General features: G+C 35.7%; 1 protein-coding gene across 1 annotated transcript in view; it reads right to left on the minus strand.

Annotated features, from left to right (window-relative positions):
- PARG (poly(ADP-ribose) glycohydrolase) overlaps window positions 1-25,892 on the minus strand; it is a 129,208-nt gene that overhangs the window by 95,142 nt on the left and 8,174 nt on the right. Inside the window, 5 exon segments of the mRNA XM_032312679.1 lie at window positions 12,818-12,892; window positions 18,291-18,374; window positions 18,496-18,618; window positions 23,367-23,550; window positions 24,623-25,609. Of these exon segments, the coding sequence (XP_032168570.1) occupies window positions 12,818-12,892; window positions 18,291-18,374; window positions 18,496-18,618; window positions 23,367-23,550; window positions 24,623-25,609 (1,453 nt within the window).

Below are 25,892 nucleotides of genomic sequence, written 5' to 3' on the forward strand. Positions count from 1 at the left end.
AACACACATTCTTCTCCAGTGCACATGGAACAGTCTCCAGAATAGATCACATCTTAGATCATAAATCAGGTCTCAACCGGTACCAAAGACTAGGATCATTCCCTGCATATTTTCGGACCACAGTGCTTTGAAACTAGAACTCAATCACAAGAAGAAAGTTGGAAAAAACTCAAATACATGGAAGCTAAAGAGCATCCTACTGAAGAATGAATGAGTCAATCAGGAAATTAAAGAATTATTCTGCCATTGTTCATGGAAACAAATGAAAATGAAAACACAACTGTTCAAAATCATTGGGATACAGAAAAGGCAGTCCTGAGAGGAAAGTATACAGCAATACAAGCCTTTTACAAGAAACAAAAAAGGTCTCAAATAATCGATCTAATGCTACACCTAAAGAAGCTGGAGAAAGAACAGCAAATAAAGCCTAAAGCCAGCAGGAGAAGAGAAATTATTAAGATCAGAGAAGAAATCAATGAAATAGAAACCAAAAGAACAGCATAACAGATCAATGGAAGTAGGAGTTGGTTCTTTGAAAGAATTAGTAAGATTAATAAACCCCTGGCCAGACTTATCAAAAAGAAAAGAGAAAGGACCCAAATTAATAAAATCATGAATGAAAGAGGAGATCATAACCAATACCAAAAAAATACAAACAATTATAAAAACATATTGTGAGCAATTATATGCCAGCAAATTCTGGAAGAAATGAATGCATTCCTAGAGACATATAAACTACCACAACTGAACCAGAAAGAAATAGAAAACCTGAACAGACCCATAACTGGTAAGGAGATTGAAGCTGTAATTTTTTTTTTTAAGGTTTTATTTATTTATTTATTTGACGGGGAGAGAGAGACATCACAAGCAGGCAGAGAGGCAGGCAGAGAGAGAGAGAGGGGGAAGCAGGCTCCCTGCTGAGCAGAGAGCCCGATGCGGGACTCGATCCCAGGACCCTGGGATCATGACCTGAGCCGAAGGCACCGGCTTAACCCACTGAGCCACCCAGGGGCCCTGAAGCCGTAATTTAAAATATCCCAACAAACAAGAGCCCAGGGCCAGATGGCTTCCCAGGGGAATTCTATCAAACATTTAAAGAAGAATTAATACGTATTCTCCTGAAACTGTTCCAAAAAATAGAGATGGAAGGAAAACTTCCAAACTCATTTTATGAGGCCAGCATTACTTGATCCCAAAACCAGACAAAGACCCCATCTAAAAGGAGAATTACAGACCAATATCCCTGATGAACATGGATGCAAAAATTCTCACCAAAATACTAACCAATAGGATTGAACCAAAAGTACAATAAAAGGATTATTTACCACAACCAAGTGGGATTTACTCCTGGGCTGCAAGGTTGTTTCAACATCCGCAAATCAATGTTGAGGCAATACATTAATAAAAGAAAGAACAAGGACCATATGATACTCTCAATGGATACAGAAAAAGCATTTGACTAAGTACAGTATCCTTTCTTGATTAAAACTCTTCACAGTGTAAGGATAGAGGGTACATACCACACTATCATAAAAGCCATCTATGGAAAAACCCATAGTGAATATCATTCTCAATGGGGGAAAACCTGAGAGCTTTTCCCCTAAGGTCAGAACACAGCAGGGATGTCCACTATCACCACTGCTATTCAACATAGTACTCGAAGTCCTAGTAACAGTAATCAGACAACAAAAAGAAATAAAAGACATCTGAATCAGCAAAGAAGAAGTCAAACCTTCACTCTTTGCAAATGATAGAATACCTTATATGGAAAACCCAAAAGACTCTACCCCCAAACTGCTAGAACTCATACAGAAATTCAGTAAAGTAGCAGGATATAAAATCAGTTGCATTTCTATATACCAGCACCAAGACAGAAGAAAGAGAAATTAAGGAGTCGATCCCATTTACAATTGCACTGAAAACCATAAGGTACCTAGGAATAAATCTAACCAAAGAGGCAAAGAAGCTGTAGTCAGAGAACTATTAAGTACTCATGAAAGAAGTTGAGGAAGACACAAAGAAATGGAAAAATGTTCCACCCTCATGGATTGGAAGAACAAATATTGTGAAAATGTCTAAGCTACCTAGAGCAATCCATACATTTAATGCAATCCCTATCAAAATACCATCAACATTTTTCATAGAAATGGAACAAATAATCCTAAAATTTATATGGAAACAGAAAAGACCCCAAATAACAAGAGGAATGTTGAAAAAGAAATCCAAAGCTGGTGGCATCACAATTCCGGACTTCAAGCTCTATTACAAAACTGTAAATATCAAGACAGTATGGTACTGGCACAAAAACAGACACATAGATCAATGGAACAGAATAGAGAGTTCAGTAATGGACCCTCAATTCTATGGTTAACTAATCTTTGACAAAGCAGGAAAGAATGTCCAATGGACAAAAGACAGTCTCTTCAACAAATGGTGCTGGGGAAATTGGACAGCCACATGCACAAGAATGAAACTGGACCATTTCCTTATACCATACTCAAAAGTAGACTCAAAAATAGACTCAAAATGGACGAAAGACCTAAATGTGAGACAGAAACCCATCAAAATCCTTGAGAACACAGGCAGCAACCTCTTTGACCTCAGCTGCAGCAACTTCTTCCTAGAAACATCACCGGAGGCAAGAGAAGCAAGGGCAAAAAAATGAAGTACTGGGAATTCATCAATATCAAAAGCTTTTGCACAGCAACGGAAACAGTCAACAACACCAAGAGACAACAGACAGAATGCGAGAAGACATTTGCAAATGATATATCAGATAAAGGGCTAGTATCCAAAATCTATAAAGAACTGATCAAACTCAACACCCAAAAAACAAAGAATCCAATCAAGAAATGGGCAAAAGACATGAACAGACATTTCAGCAAAGAAGACACCCAAATGGCCAACAGACACATAAAAAAGTACTCAACATCACTCGGCATCAGGGAAATACAAATCAAAACCTCAATGAGATACCACCTCACCCCAGTCAGAATGGCTAAAACTAACAAGTCAGAAAATGACAGGGGCTGGTGAAGATGTGGAGAAAGGGGAACTCTCCTACACTGTTGGTGGGAAGGCAAGCTGGTGCAGCCACTCTGAAAACAGTATGGAGGTTCCTCAAAAAGTTGAAAATAGACTACCCTATGACCCAGCAATTGCACCACTGCGTATTTACCCCCAAAAAACAAAGTAGTAATCCGAAGGGGTAAATGCACCCCAGTGTTTATAGCAACAATGTCCACAATAGCCTAACTATGAAAAAAGCCTAGATGTCCCTCAACAGATGAATGGATGAAGATGTGGTGTGTGTGTATGTGTGTGTGTGTGTATACACACACAATGGAATATAATGAAGCCATCAAAAAATCTGTAATCTTTCAATTTGCAATAATGTGGATGGAACTAGAGGATAGTATGATAAGTAAAATAAGTCAATCAGAGAAAGACAATTATTATATGATCTCACTGATATGAGGAATCTGAGAAAGAAGACAGAGGATCATGGGGGAAGGGACGGAAAAATGAAATAAAACAAAACCAGAGAGGGAGACAAACCATAAGCAACTCTTAATCTCAGGAAATTAACTAATGGTTGCTGGAATGGAGCTAGGGATGGGAGGGATGGGGAGGCTGGGTATTGGACATTGGGAGGGTATGTGCAATGGTGAGTGCTGTGAATTGGTTTTTTTTTTTTTTTTTTTTTAAAGATTTTATTTATTTATTCGACAGAGAGAGATCACAAGTAGGCAGAGAGGAAGGCAGAGAGAGAGGAGGAAGCAGGCTCCCTGCTGAGCAGAGAGCCCGATGCGGGACTCGATCCCAGGACCCTGAGATCATGACCTGAGCCGAAGGCAGCGGCCCAACCCACTGAGCCACCCAGGCGCCCTGTGAATTGTTTTAAGACTGATGAATCACAGACCTGTACCCCTGAAACAAATAGTACATTATGTGCTAATTAAAAAAAAAAACAAAATTGAAAAACAAAAATCATTCATCCTGAATCTTTAAAGTTATTTGAAAAAAAGTTATGACTGCTTAAAAAAAAACAGATTTACATTTTTTAAAATATCCTTTTATCTTCAGATATTATATACCACAAAATCCTACTGGTTGTTAAATATGAGACCTTACATGTAAATAACAGTGTTAGCAGCTTATCTAAAAGAAATACAGTAGGAACATAACAGTAAATGTAAATGAATTTACCAGGAATTATAAATCAAGGCATTACGGCCAACCAAATAAAAACAAAACAAGAAACACTTCAAACTAGTTAACAGAAATATCAATCATGAAAAAGATTAAAACACGGAATTACTGTCACCCCATAACAGAGTAAATTCCTGGATAATAAAATCAATGCCATAGCAACATTTAAAAGTAATGGTTTCTGGGGCACCTCGGTGCCTCAGTTGGTCAAGCAACTGCCTTCAGCTCGGGTCATGATCTCAGGGTCCTGGCATTGAGCCCCACATTGGGCTCTCTGCTCCTGGGGGAGCCTGCTTCTCCCTCTCCCTCTGCCTGCCACTCCCCTGCTTATGCTCTCCCTCTGTCAAATAAATAAATAAAGTGTATTTTTTTTTTTAAAAGTAATGGCTTCCATAGCTATTCGAACCAAACAATTAAGGTTGGAGTTACAGGACACTAATATACTAGGTTTATTTCTTATTGGAATAAAGAAGAAATTGCACTGGTGGATTTTCACATGTGGGTATCATATTTTCCATCCTCCTTGTCCTCTACATACACAAATAAGACAGAGAGTATTTCACAAACACAAAATAACAACACTAACATCATTAATGACGCAGTGCATGGAGGGCTCAACTGAGACTTATCATCCATAATAACTTAACGAGTTTATAAAGCAAGATGCCTAGTTCCAACTGCAGCAATTAATACTACAGAATATGCACTATTTAAAATAAAATCATGAATCTGATACCCTCAACATATGCTATGATCCAAAAACATACCTTAACCAAACTAGGGGGCAAAGTCCACATATTTCATATGAGTCTTAAATTCAGTATTTTAGTGACTATGATTAGTTCTCTTTTGGCTCCTACAGTTCTCATGAATTAAATTAAGTCAAAAGCTGTAAAGCAATGCAGACCTTATTGTTTGTAGAGACTGTGAGTCATCAGGGGAAGAAGTCCAAAAAGGCTAAATTTCCACTGAACTCCAAATCAGAGGTTTGAAAGCTAGAGAGATAAAGACATTAGCTGTAGTCTTATGAAACATTCAAGGCTGCTTTCATTTGATTAGGAATTTGCTACAGGCTCTTTGTGACAAATGTAATAACGACACTTTAAATCTTTTAAGCTTTGAAGAAAGATCCAGAAACAGATTAGCCATGAAGGATTGCATTTAGACTCGGAAGCTAACGAGTAATGTGTTTATATACATTCAGAAACTTACTTCTGCATTACTAAATAAATAAACAAATAAATAAGAGCTATTGTGGCTGCAATCTTTACTGGCTATTAGTTAAGGAAATATGCCCTGATTTGAAATACTGATTACAACAACCTGTTGCCTTACATCACCATTTCCCAAACTATTCTAGAAAATACCAATGTTCCACGAAATGTTTATTGCGGGGTGGGGGGGGGAATTATACTGTGGAGAGAGAAAAGAGAAAAACTGCTCTAGTATTTTTGTTCTAAAATTTTTAATAGAGAAAAAAATACTAAGCACATCTGGCATAGTTATTAGATAAGCTATCCTTAATAGTATGCATGCCCCAGAAAGTCAGGAAGTCTACAAGATACCACTTGAAGACAGATGTATTGATGTTAAAGTGATCCATAAACATGGTACTATTATGTTTTAGGCTATTTAATGAGAAACGATTTATGCTATGATTTTTGCCTAATAATTTTAACACACTTTAACTTTTTATCAAATAAACATATGAATCAAATTTAACAACTTCGGGATGCCTGGGTGGCTCAGTTGGTTAAGCAGCTGCCTTCAGCTCAGGTCATGATCCCAGCGTCCTGGGATCAAGTCCCACATTGGGGTCCTTGCTCAGCAGGGAGTCTGCTTCTCCCTCTGCCTCTGCCTGCCATTCTGTCTGCCTGTGTTCGCTCTCTCTCCCTCTCTCTCTCTCTGACCAAAAAAAAAAAAAAAAAAAAACTTAAAAAAAAAATTTAACAACTTCTTCCAGCCATGACATTATACATGTAAGATGAACTTTTTCTATAATCTATTTTAATACTAGCTTGTATTTATTTTTCTACAATGTTATGTCAATAATTATAATTTTTAAAGTTCCCAATAATTATAATTTTAAAGTAGAGTTTATGAGTTCAAAATATCATTTTAGTTAAACATAGGTATAACAGTATATCCTTCAATTTTGAAGATAATAAATTCTAATGTATCTATCTTCAAACTTTTTAATTACTTATGAAGAACTCTGAAGGAAAAAGTAACTAGGGCGTAATTTGTTCCACTTAGTTTGCATCCTTCAAAACTCAGTGTGACTCCCATTTACCTTTTAAAGTTAAGTAGCATATTAAAAAATGCAAGTTCATTACTGACGGATTTACACGACCTCCTTTACAGGGAAAGGAGAAGTCACAGGATACCAGTTGATAGGATGACACATATACAATATTTTAATAACTACAGCAAAAGTAAAGGATGCATAATCTCTGAGTTGTAATAAAGAATTTATTGCATATGTATGAGGTATAGACTTCATGCTGTATTTACTACAAACAAACAAACAAAAAGACCTGTGGCTTCCAAAAAAGAATATATTACTAGCCTAATCACAGCAACAAAACTTTTCTCCTTTAAGTGTTTTTCCATTTTTTATTTGTAAATTCTATTCATTCCCGTACTCCTATTTCTCAGTCTCTTTTAGCAGTCACAGATGTAAAAATAATAAAACCCCTCATCTTGTTATTTATGGCAGCCTGTATAAACCAACAGAAGTGAGGAAATAAGAGGCTTAGTCGATTCTATCTTTTCTATTCCAGACATAAAACTAAACACGAAAATGAAAATAAAATAGTCACTAAAACTTTAGGTTTCCTTTCAAAAACTAATCCATTTGCTGAAAAAGTTTGCTATATAAGTCAGTTTTAGAATTTAAAATTCTTTATACTGAATAAATTAACATCCACATTTATTGTGAAGTATACATTCAAAAAGTACACAAAATATATTATGTATGGTCTAATGAATATTTATAAAGCAAACATCCATTTTTTACTACCACCCAGGTACAGACACAGAAGCCAGGATCACAGACACAGAAGTAATCACTCTTAAACATACCATAAGAGCTTTAATGTGGCATGTGAATTACAAGGTAACTCACTGAAAATGAGAAGAAATAGTACCACAGCTGTTGTAATATGGGAACTATTTAAAACATCTCTAAAGTGCATTAATAGAGGACCTTTTTTAATATATAGAACATTTTGTTAAACTTTCCTGGGGGAAAAATGCTAGTAATAACAATCTACTTAGAATACAAATTATAGAAGTACCTGAATTAAATTTTGTGGAACATCACACAGGAGAGCCATAAAACACAGACTATTTGTTCCTAGCACTTCCAACATCTGGCAATGAGGAAGACCAATATTAACACTCTAGATGCAAAAAACACTAAGTAATGGCCATTTCAACTGGCTACCATCTAAATATTTAAGTATAAATTACAAAATAACAGATCTCTGTGATCTTTGCTGGGCTCTAGCAAAAGTAAAAACTCACTTTCATCTCAAGTACGCTCACATAGCAGGATTAGCAGGATTCTGTGTCTCTTACTTCTTGCACTAGATATTAGTGTATAGATAAAATCATACCATGGAATGATATTAAATGACCGCGGTTATTAACACCTTCTGTTCTGAAGGTCACAAAATCTAATACACACAGAATTAGCCAAAAACAAGGTTTTAAGGAGATAAATTTTAACTGCCCCCAAATACACTTAACTTCTGCAGTTAAAATATTAAGTTGATATAATGTTAAACTTAAACTTCATTTTTATCTTAGCAAAGCAAGGCTTGCAGAGTTCAATGTAACATTTAAGTAAACAATTTCCAAATACTGCTAATAAGCAACATTTAAGAACCTTTTTTAAAGTACTCCTACTTTTGGGGCGCCTGGGTGGCTCAGTGGGTTAAGCCGCTGCCTTCGGCTCAGGTCATGATCTCGGGGTCCTGGGATCGAGTCCCGCATCGGGCTCTCTGCTCGGCAGGGAGCCTGCTTTCTCCTCTCTCTCTCTGCCTGCCTCTCTGCCTACTTGTAATCTCTCTCTGTCAAATAAATAAATAAAAAAAAATCTTTAAAAAAAAAAAAAAAAAAAAAAAAAAGTACTCCTACTTTTAAATTATGCGGACATAGATAATGTGGACATAGATAATCTATGTGGACATAGATAATGCAAAGCAAATATAATTCATTCATAATTTAAAATCTAGCCAAACAATCGCTTCTCTTGTACTACAGATCTCATTTTCCTCCTCCAATCCCACTAAAACATATGTCTTTAATCACCGTGAGCCTGGGCAATGTTATCCTTGTGGGCTGTGATGTGGTAAAGACCTATATTAATATCCTTGGAGATTTGATGGACAGAAAAACATACAACCATATTAAACATCCAACGACTTCTGTTAAATACGCTGATGACAATGGAATAACAAAGAGTCACAGGGAAGAATACCTCTGAATCTCTAGATATACTTTATACAAGAACAGATGTCCTTGATACTAATAAAGTATACTTTATACTTTACTCCAATAGCTAAGAAAATGATCTATCAATTTGATGGAATATTATATAACCATTAAGATGAAAGATGATAAAGCTATGTAACACAATTTTGTAATATATCCTAAAACATTTTAAATATACTTTTGTATCTAGATATAACTATAAAATACTAGATATAAGTGCAAAGACTTAAGAAAATAAGAAATGAATATTTGGTACAGTTACAGGGACTCCTCCAACCATTTGTACTTTTACAAAGTAAATAAAAATCAGAAGGTCAAAAACGCAATGCCTCTCTCTCTAAAGAACTATAAAACTATCATCAGCACCTTGGTAATCATCTCATATTTATGTTCTACACTAAACACACCAAAACTTGCTATATATTACCCTTCTGGGCAAGGTCACCTGACAAAAGGGAAACAAGATCCTGTCTGAGTAGTTTCATTAAGAAGAGAGAGAAAAAATGACTACTTTACCTCATACCAAGGTGACAGAGGTATTTTAACCAAAGGCATGTTTTACTGCCATTGTCAAGTGTCAAATTTAATGTTACTTTTTACCAAAATTAACAACTGTATCCAATTAAAACCCAGAAAACTACAAAATGCAAACAGACCATGTATAAATTACAATTTAAGACAAAGAGGATATTAATTTGGTCAACTTTGCATCAAAAATTCTATCTCTGTAAGACTAAGAGATACAGAGATTCAAGGATATTCTGATACAGACACAAGCCTTCTATTATTTTATGCCTGCCACTGAGCATCGTATAGGTCAAAAGCTTGATAAAGGAACTCTGAAATTACTGGTCCTATCTCAAAATGCAAAACTCTTTTAGATTCTATTAATATGATTATAAAAGTTACTCTTCACAGCTAACTCCTTGCAGTAACTAATAAGCTGACCCTAAAATTCAAATAGAAATGCCAAAGATCCACAATGGCCAAAACAAACTAGAAAAAGAACAAAGTTGGAGCACTCACACTTCCCAGCTTAAAAATGACTTCAAAGTTTAGTAATCAAGACTGTGTGATAGTGGCATAAAGACAGACATACAGATCAATGGGCCAGATAAATGTTTATGGTCAACTAGTTTTTGAAAGAATGCCAAGAAAAGTCAATAGGAATATTAGAGTCTTTTTAACAAATGGTTCGGGGACAACCAGATGCCCACAATACAAAATAATGAAATCAAATCTCTACCTTGTATAATATATGAAAATTAACACAAAATGGATACTTATCTGCAAAACAGTAAAAGTGGACCCCTAATTCATACCATATATGTAAATTAACTCCAAATGGGTCATGGACTTAAATATAAGAACTAAAACCATAAAATTCTTAGAAATAAACAAAGGAGTAAGTCTTTCTGACCTCAGAATAGCTTCTTAGATATGACAACAAAAAATAGAAACAAAAGAAAAAAAAAATTGGTATTTATTGAAATTGAAAATTTTTGTGCTTCAAAGGCTACCATCAAGAAAATGAAAAGACAACCTATATAACAGGAGAAAGTATCTACAAATCAAATACCTGATAAAGGACTTACGATTTAAAAGACAAAATGCAGTAAAAAAAAAAGAAAAAAAAAAAATTTAAAGGGCAAAGGAATTGAATGGATAATTCTCAAAAGAAATACATAAATGGCCAACAGTCACATGAAAAGATGTTCAACGTCATTAGTCACTAGAGAAATGCAAATCAAACCACAATGAGATACTTCACACCAACTAGAATGGCTAAAATCAAAAGGACACACATTAACAAGCAATGATGTAGAGAAACTGGAATCCTTGTGCAATGCCAGTAGAACTGTAAAGTAAGGCACCCATTGGATCAATAGTTTGACAGTTCCTTAAAATATGAAATGACAAGTTAGCAAATAACCTAGCAATTTCTAGGTATATATCGAAAGGAGTGAAACAACAGGCCCACACAAAAACCTATACACAAATGTTCACAGCAATACTAATGATAATAGCCAAAAAGTGGAAACAACCCAAATGTCATCAACTGATGAATGGATAAAGAAGATATGGCATACTTATACAATGGATATTATTCAGCAATAAAAAGGTATAAAGTACTGACATATGCTACAACACAAATGAACCTTGTAACATTGTGCGAAGTGAAAGAAGTTAATGCATTTAACAAGCTATTTGCAAAATATATTTCCTTTAACTACTCCTCTACACTTTTTACGCTCAACCACCCAAATACTAGTCCTCTATAATATCTCCCCCATGATCCAAAATAATAGACTCACTAGACTCTATTAAACCATTTCTTCCACTCTGCCTAATTATTACAGTTACCTACAGACATGTTCAGGGCTCCCTGCTTTCTGATGATAAGACTGTCAATCAATTCTATCTTTAATAAAACAATGGCTTATACGTAAGGGTGTTCAGTGTTCTTAAGGGTTAAACATCATCATAATAAAAAAAGAACAAAAACTTTAAGTCTGACTCTTGATCTTAACTCAGGTCTTGATCTTAGGATTGTGACTTCAAGCCCTGAGTTGGGCTCCACGCTGGGCACGGAGCCTACTTTAAAAAAAAAAAAAAGAAAGAAAGAAAGAAAAAGAACATTATTTTGTGCTGGAATTGATCTGAGCTCAAATCTAGATCCCCCAATACTTTGTTGGTGAATTCTCTCAATATTTGTATAATGTTGACCAAGTTACTTAAGTTCTAAGTCTACTTTCTTCTCTAAATTGAATGTGATTATCTACACTTCACAAAAGTGTTTGAGGATTAAATTCAATATTATATTCCTTTTCATACATATGTCTTCAATAAATGCAATTCCCTTTATTCTTCTTTTCCTCAAAAGTAGCTGAACGTATTTCTCTTGGTCTGTGAAAAAAATGTAGTAGATAAAGGACATACACAGGAAAAAAATGATCTCAAGCTTTAAAAGCAAGTTGATTACAAATTTATATTATAAACCTCACATTTTATTAGTAAAATTACCTGTTAACAGTCTAAGAATTAAAGTCATTTAAACTGGAGATCTCTCATTCTCACAGTGATACCACCACAGTTACTAGAAAATTACTTTATCCTAACCAAAATTTGCTTTTCCAAGAGGCTTGAATATCTTACAGGAACACTTCCTTAGGCAACAAATTTAGCAAACATAGTAAGCTCTTATACACTGCAGAAGATAACGTACAGGGAGCTTTATGTGCTAATTACACTTTCCAAATGAGATGTCATCTTTCTTTGATTTTCCATGCAAATTTTATTTATTTGTTTTTAAGATTTTATTTATTTATTCTAGAGACAGAGTGTTGGGGAGGAGCAGAAGGAGAGGGACAAGCGACTCTATACTAAGCATGGAGCCCAAAGCAGGGCTCCATCTCAGGATCCTGAGACCATGACCTGAGCTAAAACCAAGAGTCAAAGGCTTAACCAGCTGAACCACCTAGGCACCCTTCCATGCAAATTTTTTAATTTATCTGTGGCACTCCCTCTTTTGCCATGCTTTCATTTTTCTAACACAACTATGAAAGTAGTATTCTTACCCATTAAAATGGTATACTAAATTACTACAATTTGTTATGGAAAAGGATTTTACAGCATAAACCCCAGGCTATAATTCTGTGCCCTTTGACCTAGCTATCTAATTTCTGGAAATCACCCAAGGAAGCAATATTGAATTTGGGAAAACATATATATATACACCCCCATATATATGTGTGTGTGTGTGTGTATATATACCTACACAAACATACATAAACATGTTACTACAGTGTAAATGAGAACAGAGGAAAACTGGATGCAGCCTAGATGTTTCCAATCATGAAATAATCATAAAATATCATACAACCATTAATACTGTTAATGATGATACGTATAAATATTTAACAGAGCATTATGAGAGATTAAAGCAAAATTCCAAATTAGCTCCCAAAGCATACATACAATTGGAAATATTTTTCACAAAAATAATGGATAATAATTATGTTAGTATGACAGATTTATGGGTATTTTCTCAAAATTTTTATACACAGATTATTTTCATAAGTTAAAGAAATGAGCATACTTTTACCTTATCCCAGAAATCAACCAAAGCTGTAAAGTCCCATTTCTTAGAATATGCCACATTGTATTTCAGAATAGCATCCTATGGAAAAAGCATAAACAAAACTTCATGATATAGTCAGGTAAATTATCTACAAATACCCTTTTCTCCTTTATGAACTTATTTCCAGTAATCAGCATTAAGCTTCCTCCTACCATTAGCTACTCCATGTAAGTAGCTATGGACAAACAGAATACAAACAGAATATTTATTATTTATTATTCACTTAAGAAAAATGAGATTAGAAAGGTCAAGCAATAGGAAAAAAATTGTAACTCTAACACTTGCATTATAAACAGAGGTGATAGGGGCGTCTGGGTGGCTCAATGGGTTAAAGCCTCTGCCTTCGGCTCCGGTCGTGATCCCAGGGTTCTGGGATGGAGCCCCATATCGGGCTCTCTGCTCAGCAGGGGGCCTGCTTCCTCCTCTTTCTCTGCCTCCCTCTCTGCCTATTTGTGATCTGTGTCTGTCAAATAAATAAATAAAATCTTAAAAAAAAAAAAGTTCATTAAAAAAAATAAAATAAACAGACGTGATACATTCTCAATGGATAAAACTGGAACTTGGAGATAAAAAAAATTAAATATCTTAATGACTGTTGGCTATCAATAACTTCACACTATATATGCAAATATACAGTGTATATTCAGTATTAAAATTTCATGAGAGGAGTAAATTAGGAAAAAATGTCTAAAAAGGCTTCATGGGAGAGATGGCAATAATAAGAAAAGACTGATGCCTAAGGCATAAAATGGTCTTTTTCCCTTTATTATCAGCTACTTTTATAAGCTACATATAAATGGTTATCTTCCCCAAGCAGTTCATATAAACTGTGTATTTACTCAGAGAGAAAAGTCAAAATAGCACGCCATCTACTGGTGTGACATCTGACTAAGCAGTACTTTATTCTTGGTTAATGGTGATAAAAACAAAACAGGCCCCAAATGGAGTCAATTATGCTAAGCCATACTTCACTAGAGACTTAATTACAGTTTCAGCTTCTCCCACAAATGGAATCTTAAACCAGTCAATGAGGAACCACCTGGTCAGCACTAGTTAGTTCATCAGCCTGACAGAATTCTTTCATCCCCTAAAGGAAAATGACTGCCACAACCAATCCACTTTTTCCTAGTGTAACATACTTGATCCCACTCCCTTCTGCCTTTAAGTCTTTCATTTTGTACAGATCTTAGAGTGCCTTTCCATCTGCTAGATAAGACCCTGCCTGATTCATAGATTGTTGAACAGAGCCAGTAAAATCTTTAAAACTTACTTATATGAATTTTATTTAATACCAGAGTGGGGTATGCATAAGACAATCCACTACTTATGCAGAAAAAACTATTATGGTTGACCCAGGAACAATACAAGAATTGAAAATCTGCATGTAACTTTGACTCCCCCAAAAACCTCACCTACTAATAACCTACTGTTGACCAAAGCCTGATAACATAGTCAATTAACACATATTTTGCATGTTTTATGTATCATAAACTGCATTCTTAAAATCAAGTAAGAGAAAATATTAATAAAATTACAAAGAAAATACATTAACAGTACCATATTACCAAAAAAGAATCTGCACAGGAGACTGGTGCAGTTCAAACCTGTGTTGTTCAAGGGTCAACTGTGTTTGTAATTACATTTTATCTCATTTTAAATTTCTATTTTGCTTATATTTTATAATGTATATATTACTATTTAACAAACAGAATTTACAAGCAACTATTTATATTTATAATATACATCTCCAATTTTTTTACTGAAGTACATGTAAGTTGAAAAAACACTGTTAGGTTACAGTAAACCTTCCAAATTTCCTCATAATTGAATAAGTTTTTAAAAATACTCTGTCAAGGAGCTGCGTGAAAAACACTTCATGCCATATAAACAATTACCAAGCAACGAGATTAAAAAGTAAACCAACAATGTATATTTACTTGGAATCAAGGGATATCCAAGTTCCTTCAAAAAGGAAAACCATCAATCATAAAATAATATGCTAAGAAAAAGTGTTTCTTTTTCTTACAGCTGCATACAAAATTTTCCATTAAGAGAAGATTTTAAGGATTTTTTTTTTCTAATTACCATCTGATTTCAGAACCTCATACAGTCTTAAATAGCAATTTCTATCAACAGGTAAAAGGACAAACAATGCATACACTGCAACAAATTGCTGATAAACTCAACAAAACAGACAAATCTTGAAGATTTTCATTCTAAGTGAAGGAAGCCAGACACACTAGCATACATACTATGTGATTCCATTCATATAAAATGTAAACTAATCTATGGTTAAAAAGAAAGAAAAATAAAAAGAAAAGAGAAGAGAAAAAAGAAAAAGTAAAAGAGCAAATCAACAGCTGCCTGGAGACAGTGCAGAAAGAGGAATTAAACTATAGGAATAAGAGGAATCTTTGAAGGTGACAGAAATGTTCTATACCTTGATTGTAGAGGGGGGTTTCATGGCTATATGCAAATGTCAAACATCATCAAATTACATACTTTAAAAGCATGCATGTTCTTATATGTAAATTATTCCTCAAAGTTAGTTAAGGAAAAACATTTTACATTCTAACTTTTATACTCTAATTTTTTAATATGATTTTATAATTAGCATTAATTCCTAACTAATATTTAGTTTTACTTTAGTCTTCAAGTCTCAAAAGTAGTCTATCACAAGGTCTCCTATCATTAGAAAAACTGGACACTATCCTATATTCTTAGCTACCAACTACTAAGATTTCCTTTAATTCATAGTTCATAATACACACAATTAAAGCACAAAGACATCCATTCTTTGAAAATTACCAGACACATTATAGCAATATTATTGTGTAAACTGACTTCTGAAGACACTATTTCTTTTTTAAACTTTTTACATTTCTAATCCTGCTTAACTCAACATCAAAAAAAAGCAGCAGAAGATTATTATACTCAGTAAGAGGGACTTAATGTTCCCTTCCCCCATAGTGTTCTTTCAGCAAAAGAAACAATTACCATAAGCAGACAGAAGAAAAATCTCTATGAATTACTCTGTTCTGCTGAATCAACCATAAAATAAACAAGAAAGGGAAATTCAGAATAAAGCAATTACCTCTTCTTAAAGTAATCACTGGTGCACTAAGGAATTGCTAAAGAGGTGAGCAGACAAGGTAATTTAGAACACTATGATTATTGTGTTTATGCTTAAAGAAACATGAAAAATTTAAATAATCCTGCTTATAAGGCCATAGGACCTAAGACAGTGTTTCTCAAATGGAATATAAATAGTATTCTTGGGTGGCCTGCTTTCATGGTTTTGGAATACAAAGGGCAAAAGATAACACAGGAATGAAGGCAAGTATTTTAACCAGATAAAAATGGTGAAAATTTTGAGCCATCCTAAGAAATACAGCAGTACAGAACTGTCAAATTCTACAGAACCTGGACCAAAGTGCTCACTATCGTATTTATCTGCAAGCTCATGTTCTCCATACAAATGCCATCTTTGCATCTACTGACATCCACCAACTGTTTGTGATTGTAAATAGTAAAAACAAAGCGAACAATTTTTTTCTTTATAAAGTATTTTTTAAAGTCCTCAGCATACTATTTTGAGGTTCAGATCAATGGTTAAAAAACTTTTGTGCAGGGCACCTGGGTGGCTCAGTCAGTTAGCTGTCTGCCTTTGGCTGAGGTCATGATCCCAGGGTCCTGGGATTGAGTCCCGCATAGGTCTTCCTGCTCAGCTGGGAGTCTGCTTCTCCCTCTCCCTCTACTGCACACTTTTACTCTCTCTGTGTCAGATAAATAAAATCTTGAAAAAAAAAAAAAAAAAACTTTTGTGCAAAAAGGGGATACTGAGTATAAATTATCACTGTGATAATGAACACAACTCAAATGATGGTTCATAAAGCTTAAAATGCCAAAAAAAAAAACAACAAATGGATATAGCTGTTACTATAAGCATAAAGAGTTTATGTTTAATGTTTGATGCTTGCACATATGTAATTAACATTATACTAAAATAAACTCTGGGGGACCCTGAGAGTTTCTTCCATTTTAAGGGAGTACATTATAAGATTGAGAAACACTGTCCTTAAGGAGTGAAATTGGGGACGCCTGGGTGGCTCAGTGGGTTAAAGTCTCTGTCTTCGGCTCAGGTCATGATCCCAGGGTCCTGGGATCGAGCTCTCTGTTCAGAGGGGAGCCTGCTTCCTCCGCTCTCTCTCCCTGCCTTCCTCTCTGCCTACTTGTGATCTTTGTCTGTCAATTAAATAAATTAAATCTAGAGAAATGAAATTTTCAAAATACATTATGGTACAACATCCAATGTTTTCCATGTAGAGAAAAAAGACAAACAGGAGCTATAGAAAGGTATAGAAAGTTTAAGAAAAATTTGTTGACTATAAATGGAGAAACACTATAAAACCTGAGGAAACTGTACACAACAAAGTCTCTCAAAGAAAATGAAACCCTGGGGTGCCTGGGTGCCTTAGTCATTAAGCATCTACCTTCAGCTCAGGTCATGATCCCAGGGTCCTGGGATTGAGCCCTGCATCAGGCTCCCTGCAGGGTGGGAAACCTGCTTCTCCCTCTCCCACTCCCCCTGCTTGCGCTTCCTCTATTGCTGTCAAATAAATAAATAAAACCTTGAAAAAACAACAACAACAAAAAAACCCTTTTCACACAAACATAGAAAAATCTGTTATTGTTAATAGTTATAAAACCTCCAAAAGCTTACATGGCTACAATGCCAAAAAACACTTATACTCACCCATATTTTAGGTATTAGAAAAAGAATCTAATCGTTGCTTTTACAGTCTTAAGTGAAATATTTAAAAAAATAAAAAACTAAATTATTGCCAAAATGTAAAATTAATAAATAATTAGATTGCTAGAAGGCTATACTAACAGCAATACAAAACAGAATGTTTAATGTATACTTTAATCATTAGGAAATGATATTTCCTTTTTGGCAAATATTTTTAAAGTCATAATTCTTTCCTGACATTTTTAAGGACATTTCAGAAACATGATAATTTTCAAAAATAAAAGAGAAGCTTTGTCTGAAGGAAACTGGATGGGGAATCAAGAAACAAAGGTCTTATTTCTGGTTCTCCAAATTATTCTGTGTGTCTCCAGGCCAGTCATTTACAACTCTAGATTCTTCTACTCATTTACTAGTGATGAGTGGAAACCCAAAATGTCTCTTAAGATAGTTCCTCAAGAACTAAGCAATTTGCAAACAAACAGGCTGTTAACCTCTGTCACCTCTAATCACATGGAATATTTTTACAAAATCACCTTTGGGGCCTCCAGCTAAGGCTGAAAATACTTTTACCATAGTTGTTGACTCTTGACTCTTCCTTCCCCTTTAAGAGTCTATCAAAGATCAAAAAATGTCTTTGAGGGAGACACAAGACCCACCTCTAAGAACAATAGCAAAAGCAACTACCTTCAGGTTTTGGGGTCGTGTGAATTTGTTGAGAAGTGCAGTCTGAATGAGCTCCCACCGGCTCCCTGCAGTTCGCTCACCGTTCTTTAAGGAAAAGAAATAAATGAAATTATTTTAAGTTCTTTTAGGTCAAAGAATCAGAAGTCAAATAAGCACATACAAAACTGTCTTTCAGAGAATTAAAGAACATCTGTTTTGTGCTTACTTCATCTTCCACAGGGTACAAGTTTTGTTCTGAACAAGGCATCTTAACATGCTTGTTGTCCCACAAATCTTTAAAATGTGTTGGGAAAGGTTTAGGAACTTCTCCTGCTCGCAAAAGGTCTACCTGAAAAAGAGGGAAACAAGGAAACTCTAAGTGCATCAAAACGAGGCATACCTTCTACAAAATAATCCAAAGAAAGCAGCCAAAGCAAATGCTATAAAATGCAGACCAGCTCCTCAGTAAGAAATCTCAGAAGTCCTCTCCAGCTGTTCCTGCTCCTTATTTCCAGTTGATCAGTTTCCAACTCATCATGTTTGCTCATTCCATCTCCATCCCATCTAGGCCCTTGTTCCTCATTATTGCTTCCCTTCTATCCCTCCCCTAACTCACACTGCCCCCAGATATTCACCCTCCATAAACCCCTTACTTGAGAACAAACTCAATCTTTCTAAAGTATTCTCAGGCTCCTAATCTTATAATGGCTCCCCTCTACCTATAGTGATACAAATGATGTTCTCAATTTTTAACATCCTCTTACTCACACTATCTGGTTAAACATCTATTCTGAACTTCAACACGCAATTTAAATTTCATTTCCTCTAAGAAGTCTTCAAAAACTTAAGGACAATTAGTTTCTTCCCTCTTGTTTTAATAGATCATTATCACACCAGAAAACATCTGTTTTTCCTTCCCCCACTGGACTCTAAATTTCTTGAGAATAGTAACCACATTAACTGTGGACTCTAAATATTTATGACAGAGCCTGGTTTACACGTTTTTGTATGTGTACGTAGATACATATATATGCAAATACATATGTATGTGTACACATACACATATGCTACTTATAATAAGCATTAAACAAATGTTTGAGGAAAAGAATATTTGAAACATGAAAGGTTTACATTTTGCCTATTCTGGACATTTCCTATAAATGGAATCATACAGTATGTGGCCTTTTGTGTCTGGTCTCTTCTTAAATGTAATGTTTTTAAGGTTCATCCATGCTGTAGCACGAATTAGTTCTTCACTGCAAATAAACAATCACATAAATGTAAAATTTGAACTGTAATATGTTATGAATGAGAGCTTCATGGTTTTATGAGAACCTACTCTGGACAATTCCAACTCACCTGGTGAGCTTAGAGAAGGCTTCCTTGAGGAAGTGGCAATTGAGCTGAACTCTTAAGAATAAAGTTCACTATGAAAAGGAAGACATGAAGCTCGTTCCTCAAAAAGGGAATAGCTTATGGAAAGGAAGACTGTCCAATACACAGCTCATAAAAAGTCTGTAACTCAAGGAGCACCTAGGTGGCTCAGTCAGTCAAGCATCCAATTCTTGATTTCAGCTCAGGTCATGATCTCAGGGCTTTAAGATCAAGCCCTGAGTCAGACTCTGCTCTGGGTGTGGAGACTGTCTAGGATTCTCTCTCTCCCTCTGCCCCCCCAGTCCCAGAAAAGGAAAAAAAAAAAAAAAAGAAAGAAAGAAAAGAAAAAGGAAAAAGAATGTCTGCAACTCCAGAGAAATAAAGTTGTAGGCCATCTATACATCTATACATCATGGAAGAGACCACCCATAGAAAGAAAGTGAGAAAAAAACAGGACCTACAGAAAAGCCTTGAGAAACTCTAACAAGATTTAATGGCCACATATTCCAGAAAAACTAAAGGAACATAAGACATGGCTAAGGAGGTAGGAAGAAAACTAGGATTATATGCTATCATAGAAGCCAAGGGACGAGAATATTTTGAGGAAGAAAAAAGAGTCAAGAGTCAACAACTACCCTAAAAGTATTTTCAACCTCAGCTGGAGGCCCCAAAGGTGATTTTGTAAAAATATTCCATGTGATCAGAGGTGACAGAACAGGTACCAGTCCAGGTTCACACACATGGGAACACATGATATATATAAAAGTAGGCTTTGTGTGTTTGCATCTGAATGTGGTTCTACATGTTTTTATCATGTCTTTAAAGATAAACAAACACCAAATAACATGTCCCTGCACTTCCAGTTTGCCCTACATTTCTTTCTTTTTTTTTTTTTTTTAATTTTTTGTTTATTTCTTTGACAGAGAGAGATCACAAGTAGGCAGAGAGGCAGGCAGAGAGAGAGAGAGGGAAGCAGGCTCCCCACGGAGCAGAGAGCCCGATGCGGGGCCCGATCCCAGGACTCCGGGATCATGACCCGAGCGGAAGGCAGAGGCCCAACCCACTGAGCCACCCAGGTGCCCCTGCCCTACATTTCTAACAGTATCAGCTTTATTTTATTACTCTAAAATGTGTAACTATTAATATGTGGCATCTTAGAAATGTAACTAGGTTTATGCAATAATTATTAACTACATGTATATATTACTGTATTCAGAAAAAAGAATCTAGAAGAAAATACACCAAACTGCTAAACTCTGGAAATAGGACTAAGAAAGACATGGTTTGAGCTACATACTTTCATATAATAGCTGCCTTTTGTTTGTTTACAATGACCCTGCATTACTCTTGTAATAAGAGAAAGATCTTTTAATAAAAGACTTTTAAAATTCACAGGTTATATCTAAAAATAAGTAAACAGTAATTTCAGAGATTAAGTAATGATGGTATAGGATGCTTTCGGTTTTACTTACAGACACTGAGACAAAGAAAGGCAGTCAACTCAAAATACCACTTATCTCCCCAATTAATCTTCTCTCCGAATCCTGACCATTAACATTTTCTCAGTCATCCAGCCTTTTCTTATTTCTCCCTTCATTATCAGTGCCTCCTTTTCCCTTATCACCCTGTATTTAAGAATATTCACCACATCCTATTAATTTTACCCCAAAACAAAGCAACCATTTACATGCTCTTTTTATTTCCACATTACCCTATCTCAGTCTTTTGCAAATTCTTTTAAATACCATATCCCTTTCTTCACCTAAGAAATCTCATATGAAATCATATATAAACAAAATAAAACTATTTTTATAAATATAATTTTTACAGTAACCTTTACTTGTTCCAACATCAATAAATGACAAGGAAATACAAAATACAAAATTAGGGATGACAGCTAAAGCTTGTATCAACCTTCTACTTAATTTACATTTATATCTCTTACACAGTATTAAGAAAATCCTACTGCCCTGCCTAAATAATTGCAAATGAGGTTTTTGTTTTTATAGTTTCAGAGGCGGAGTCTAATGATTCATCAGCTGCATATAATACCCAGCGCTCACTACATCCTCCTTAATACCCATCACCCAATTACCCCTTCCCCCAACCCTCCCCCAATTCTATTTCCTAGAGTTTAGCATCTCTTATGATTTGCCTCCCTCTCGATTTTCATCTTATTTTATTTTTCCTTCCCTCATATTCAACTGTTTTGTTTCTTAAATCACACATGAGTGAAATCATATGGCATTTGTCCCTCTGACTGACTTATTTTGCTTAGCATAATACCTCGAGTTCCACCCACATCATTGTGAATGGGAAGATTTCATTCGTTTTGAGGGCTGAGTAATATTCCATTGTGTATATATACCACTTCTTCTTTGTCCATTCATCTATCGATGGACAGTAAGGTTTTCAAACTGTTACTCTGAGGCTTAAGGAAAATCTGGACCTAATCCACTTTTCAAGACTTGTCTTCCACCATCTTCCATCCAAATTCTAAGCTCTAATAATTATTTTCCATGTCTAAAGCAAATAGTTTTTCAACTACAAAGCCTCTTCTTCTAAGGATTATGTATGTGTCTTGGAATTCTCTTACTAATTCTCCATCAGAAATTTCTGCCTCTTTTTTTTTTTTAAAGATTTAGTTATTTATTTGAGAAAGAATGAGTGAGCATGGATGTGGGGAGGAAGAGAGAGAATCTCAAGCAGACTCCCTACTAAGCACAGAGCCCAATGCAGGGCTCCATCCCATGACCCTGAGATCATGACTTAAGACGAAAACAAGAGTCAGATGCTTAACCTACTGAACCATCCAGGCACTCCTGTGCTCATCTTTTAGAGCTCAGCTCAAACCCTACCTCATTCAATGTTGCTTCTACCTCTAACCATGATAAATTCTATACTTCAAAATATCTAATCAACCCCAGACCAAGCTATATAATAAAAGGGGTTTTTTTAAAGTAGTTCCTGTGAAATCTAATACAGAGACAAAAAAATTCTAAAACTACCCAATGAGTGACAGAAATCTAAAATTGGATTAAGAGGGGTACCTGGCTATTTCAGTCAGTGGAGCACATGACTCTTGATCTTGGTCATGAGTTCAAGCCCCATGTTGAGTGTATTAAAAAAACAAAATCTTGGGGCACTTGGATGGCTCAGTCAGTTAAGGATGTGCCTTTGGCTCAGGTAATGATCCCAATGGGATCTAGCCCTGCATTGGACTCCCTGCTCAGTGGGGAGCCTCCTCTCCCTCTCTCCCTTATTCATGCTCTCTCTCTCTCTCTCAGATAAATCAGTATAATCTAAAATAATAAAACAAAATAAAATAAAATAAAATTTTAAAAATTGGACTGTGGTGGGGCGCCTGGGTGGCTTAGTTGGTTAAGTGTCTGTCTGCCTTCAGTTTAAGTCATGATCCCAGGATCCTGGGATAGAGTACCACATCGAGCTCCTTGCTCAGCAGGGAGCCTGCTTCTCCCTCTCCCAAAACAAAACTGAGAAAGTCAATTTCCTTATCAGCTGAAAATGATTCATCTTATGGGTGTATTAAGTACTATTATCAAATAAGCTATCATTATATCTCTCTACAGACTTCTTAGTATTTTATATATCCAGAAAAGACAAGCAGTTTCTATGACTTGGTCTCTTTTTCACATTAGTAAGTACCATAATAAATCAAGATTTAAGAGTCTCCTCTCTTTTTCGGTAAGAAGTAATACCTACCCGAATAGTTACTGTGTGATTAGCAGATGGTCTCAAGAGAGGCAGCCGGATCCCACATCTAGGCAGTCTTCTCATCTCCTCAATAGGAGTTCCAAGCCATTTCTTATCTGGAGAAAGGTGAGGTGGAATGTATTTAGGTATCTTCCTTTCTGTTCTTTGATGCTTGATTTCACACTGTTCTTTTCTAAGGTCAAAACAAATGTATTCAGTCACAATCACTCACTGCTAAAGTTTTGTTGGATAAACAAGTACAAAACTTACCCAGAATGTTATTGTTTAAAACATGCCAAGGGGTGCCTGGGTGGCTCAGTCAGTCGTCTGTCTTCAGTTCAGGTCATAATCCCAGGATCCAGGACTAAGCCCTGCGTTGGGCTCCCTGCTCAGCAGGGAGTCTGTTTATTCCTCCCCCTGTGCCTGTCCCCGACTCTAGCTTGAGTGCACACACACTATCTCTCACATAAATAAATAAAATCTTTTTTTTAAAAAAAGTGTGCCAGGCTTGCTCTCTCCCCTAGGTACTTATAATCAAAAGAAAAAATTATAAACCTTAGAGTAAAACTGAAGAGCTTATTTTCAAGTCTGTGTTAAGAATTTCTAAACAGAGGAAATCACCTTCCCAAAAAAGACCAGGTAAGAATATGCACACTGCCAAATGAGTCATAGTTCATAGCATCAGCTACTTCTCAGGTTTCTAGAATAATTTTCAACAAAGTGAACTTACTGTGGCACATGTGACAGAAAATATCACAGAAATTATGGAGAGCAAGCTTGAAGATTCCATATGGGATAATTGTAAGCTTTATAGTCAGACAGACTGATTTAAGTTCCAGCATTACCACCCACAAGTTAAAATTTCAGTGAATTATCTAATTCAAATTTCAGTTTTCTCATTAGCGAAGTGAGTACAACATCGCCTGCCTACCCATTAGAGCATTAGAGAAAATGTAGTATACAAAAACTTAGAAAAATTGATACATAAACAGAAGCTACTATCAACCTAGTATTTTTATATTCTGATAATCCCCATAAATTCCAGAAGAAAAATCACGAAACCAAAAAATTCCCATTAATAATATTCATTTGCTTCTGGTTATCTGTTTTGGTCTTTTTGAATCTAGGTTTAAATTTACCATAAGTAATTAACAGGAAACACAACTATTTCTTCGCTTTAGTGTAAACCATAACTTTGATAAACCCCCTTGCAAAATTATAAAAGGTATTAGACTATTGGAGATAGTCTTGTTGAAAAAAATTACCTTTTGTCCTCTGCTTTGGGCATTCTCATGAAATGATCTGTGATTTTAGAATCCTTTTTCCCATGTTGCTTTGAATTTCTACATTCTACATTCAGGCCAGAATTGCTTCCAGGTGGTCTGGCATTTAAATCATTCATTCCACTCCGAGTCTCTCCTCCTTCAAATTGAAAATGTAATCGAATTTCACCTTCTTTAGAAGAGGACCGTTTCCTCAATTCAGTGTCGGCTTCTCTTGCTTGGAACCTTGAAAGTTTACTTGCTGTTTGGGAGGAATTGCTATCTTCTTGTTCCTCAAAACCTGGACTTGTCTCTTCATCTGCTTCTGAGTCCTGACAACTATTTTTGGAATTATCCACGTCCATTGGTGACTCAGGTTCACTTTCTTTCTCAAAGGGAGGAGAATTTCCTAAACTACTCTCTTGTCTACTCAGTTTGTTGGCATTTTTCAGTTCAGTACCAACATCCTCAGAGCCGACATCTGACAAGGGACTCTCTGGCACCACATCTACCTCTTCCTGCTGACAACCCGCACAGTCTTCTACAGGACGGCAAGACTTGCTGCACTTCTGGTGGCTTCTGGCTTCTCTGGCCTGTTCACCTTCTGTGGTCTGCTTTTTATTTGTTAACTTTACAGGTGTCAAAAATTGTTGGTTATCTCTACTTCCCTCACTATCTGTGTCACTGTGATCATCATTTCGGGATGACTGATCAACGTTAGCATTACTGAATCGCTCTGGTACCAGAGTTACTGACGAAGGTTCACTTTCTAAAAGCCTCTCTGTATGCTTCCCTTCATTTTGCCACTTACACATAGCTGCAGTCTGATGCTGATTCAAATATTGTGTACTTTTCTCAACAGGTGATTTATCAAGACTTAGCTGAGAAACATTTTCTAATTTTTCCACATTATGTTGGTAAAAGTTATCTTTTTGTACAGAACTCATCATGGATTCTACTCTTGTATTGTTGTTTTCTTTACTATGCAAACTACAACAGAATAAAAAGAACTAATGAGACAAGAGAAATTACGATACAATAAAAAGAATTTATGGTATAAAAAAATCACTTGTCCAACCACACTCCCCGTGTCACAGCAGTAATTAAATTACTGGTGATATCCTAAACACAGAGCGTGCTCTTTCATGACTCCATGACTGCACATATGCCTAAAGCGCCCTTTCCCCAACTCTATGCCTGGGAAATACCTGCCGTTCCTTTAAATGTTAAACTTCACTCACCTCCTGGCAGGCCTTCCTGCAAAGATAAAGCT

The sequence above is a fragment of the Mustela erminea genome, chromosome 14, assembly GCF_009829155.1.
Source record: "Mustela erminea isolate mMusErm1 chromosome 14, mMusErm1.Pri, whole genome shotgun sequence".
Classification (NCBI taxonomy): Eukaryota; Metazoa; Chordata; class Mammalia; order Carnivora; family Mustelidae; genus Mustela; species Mustela erminea.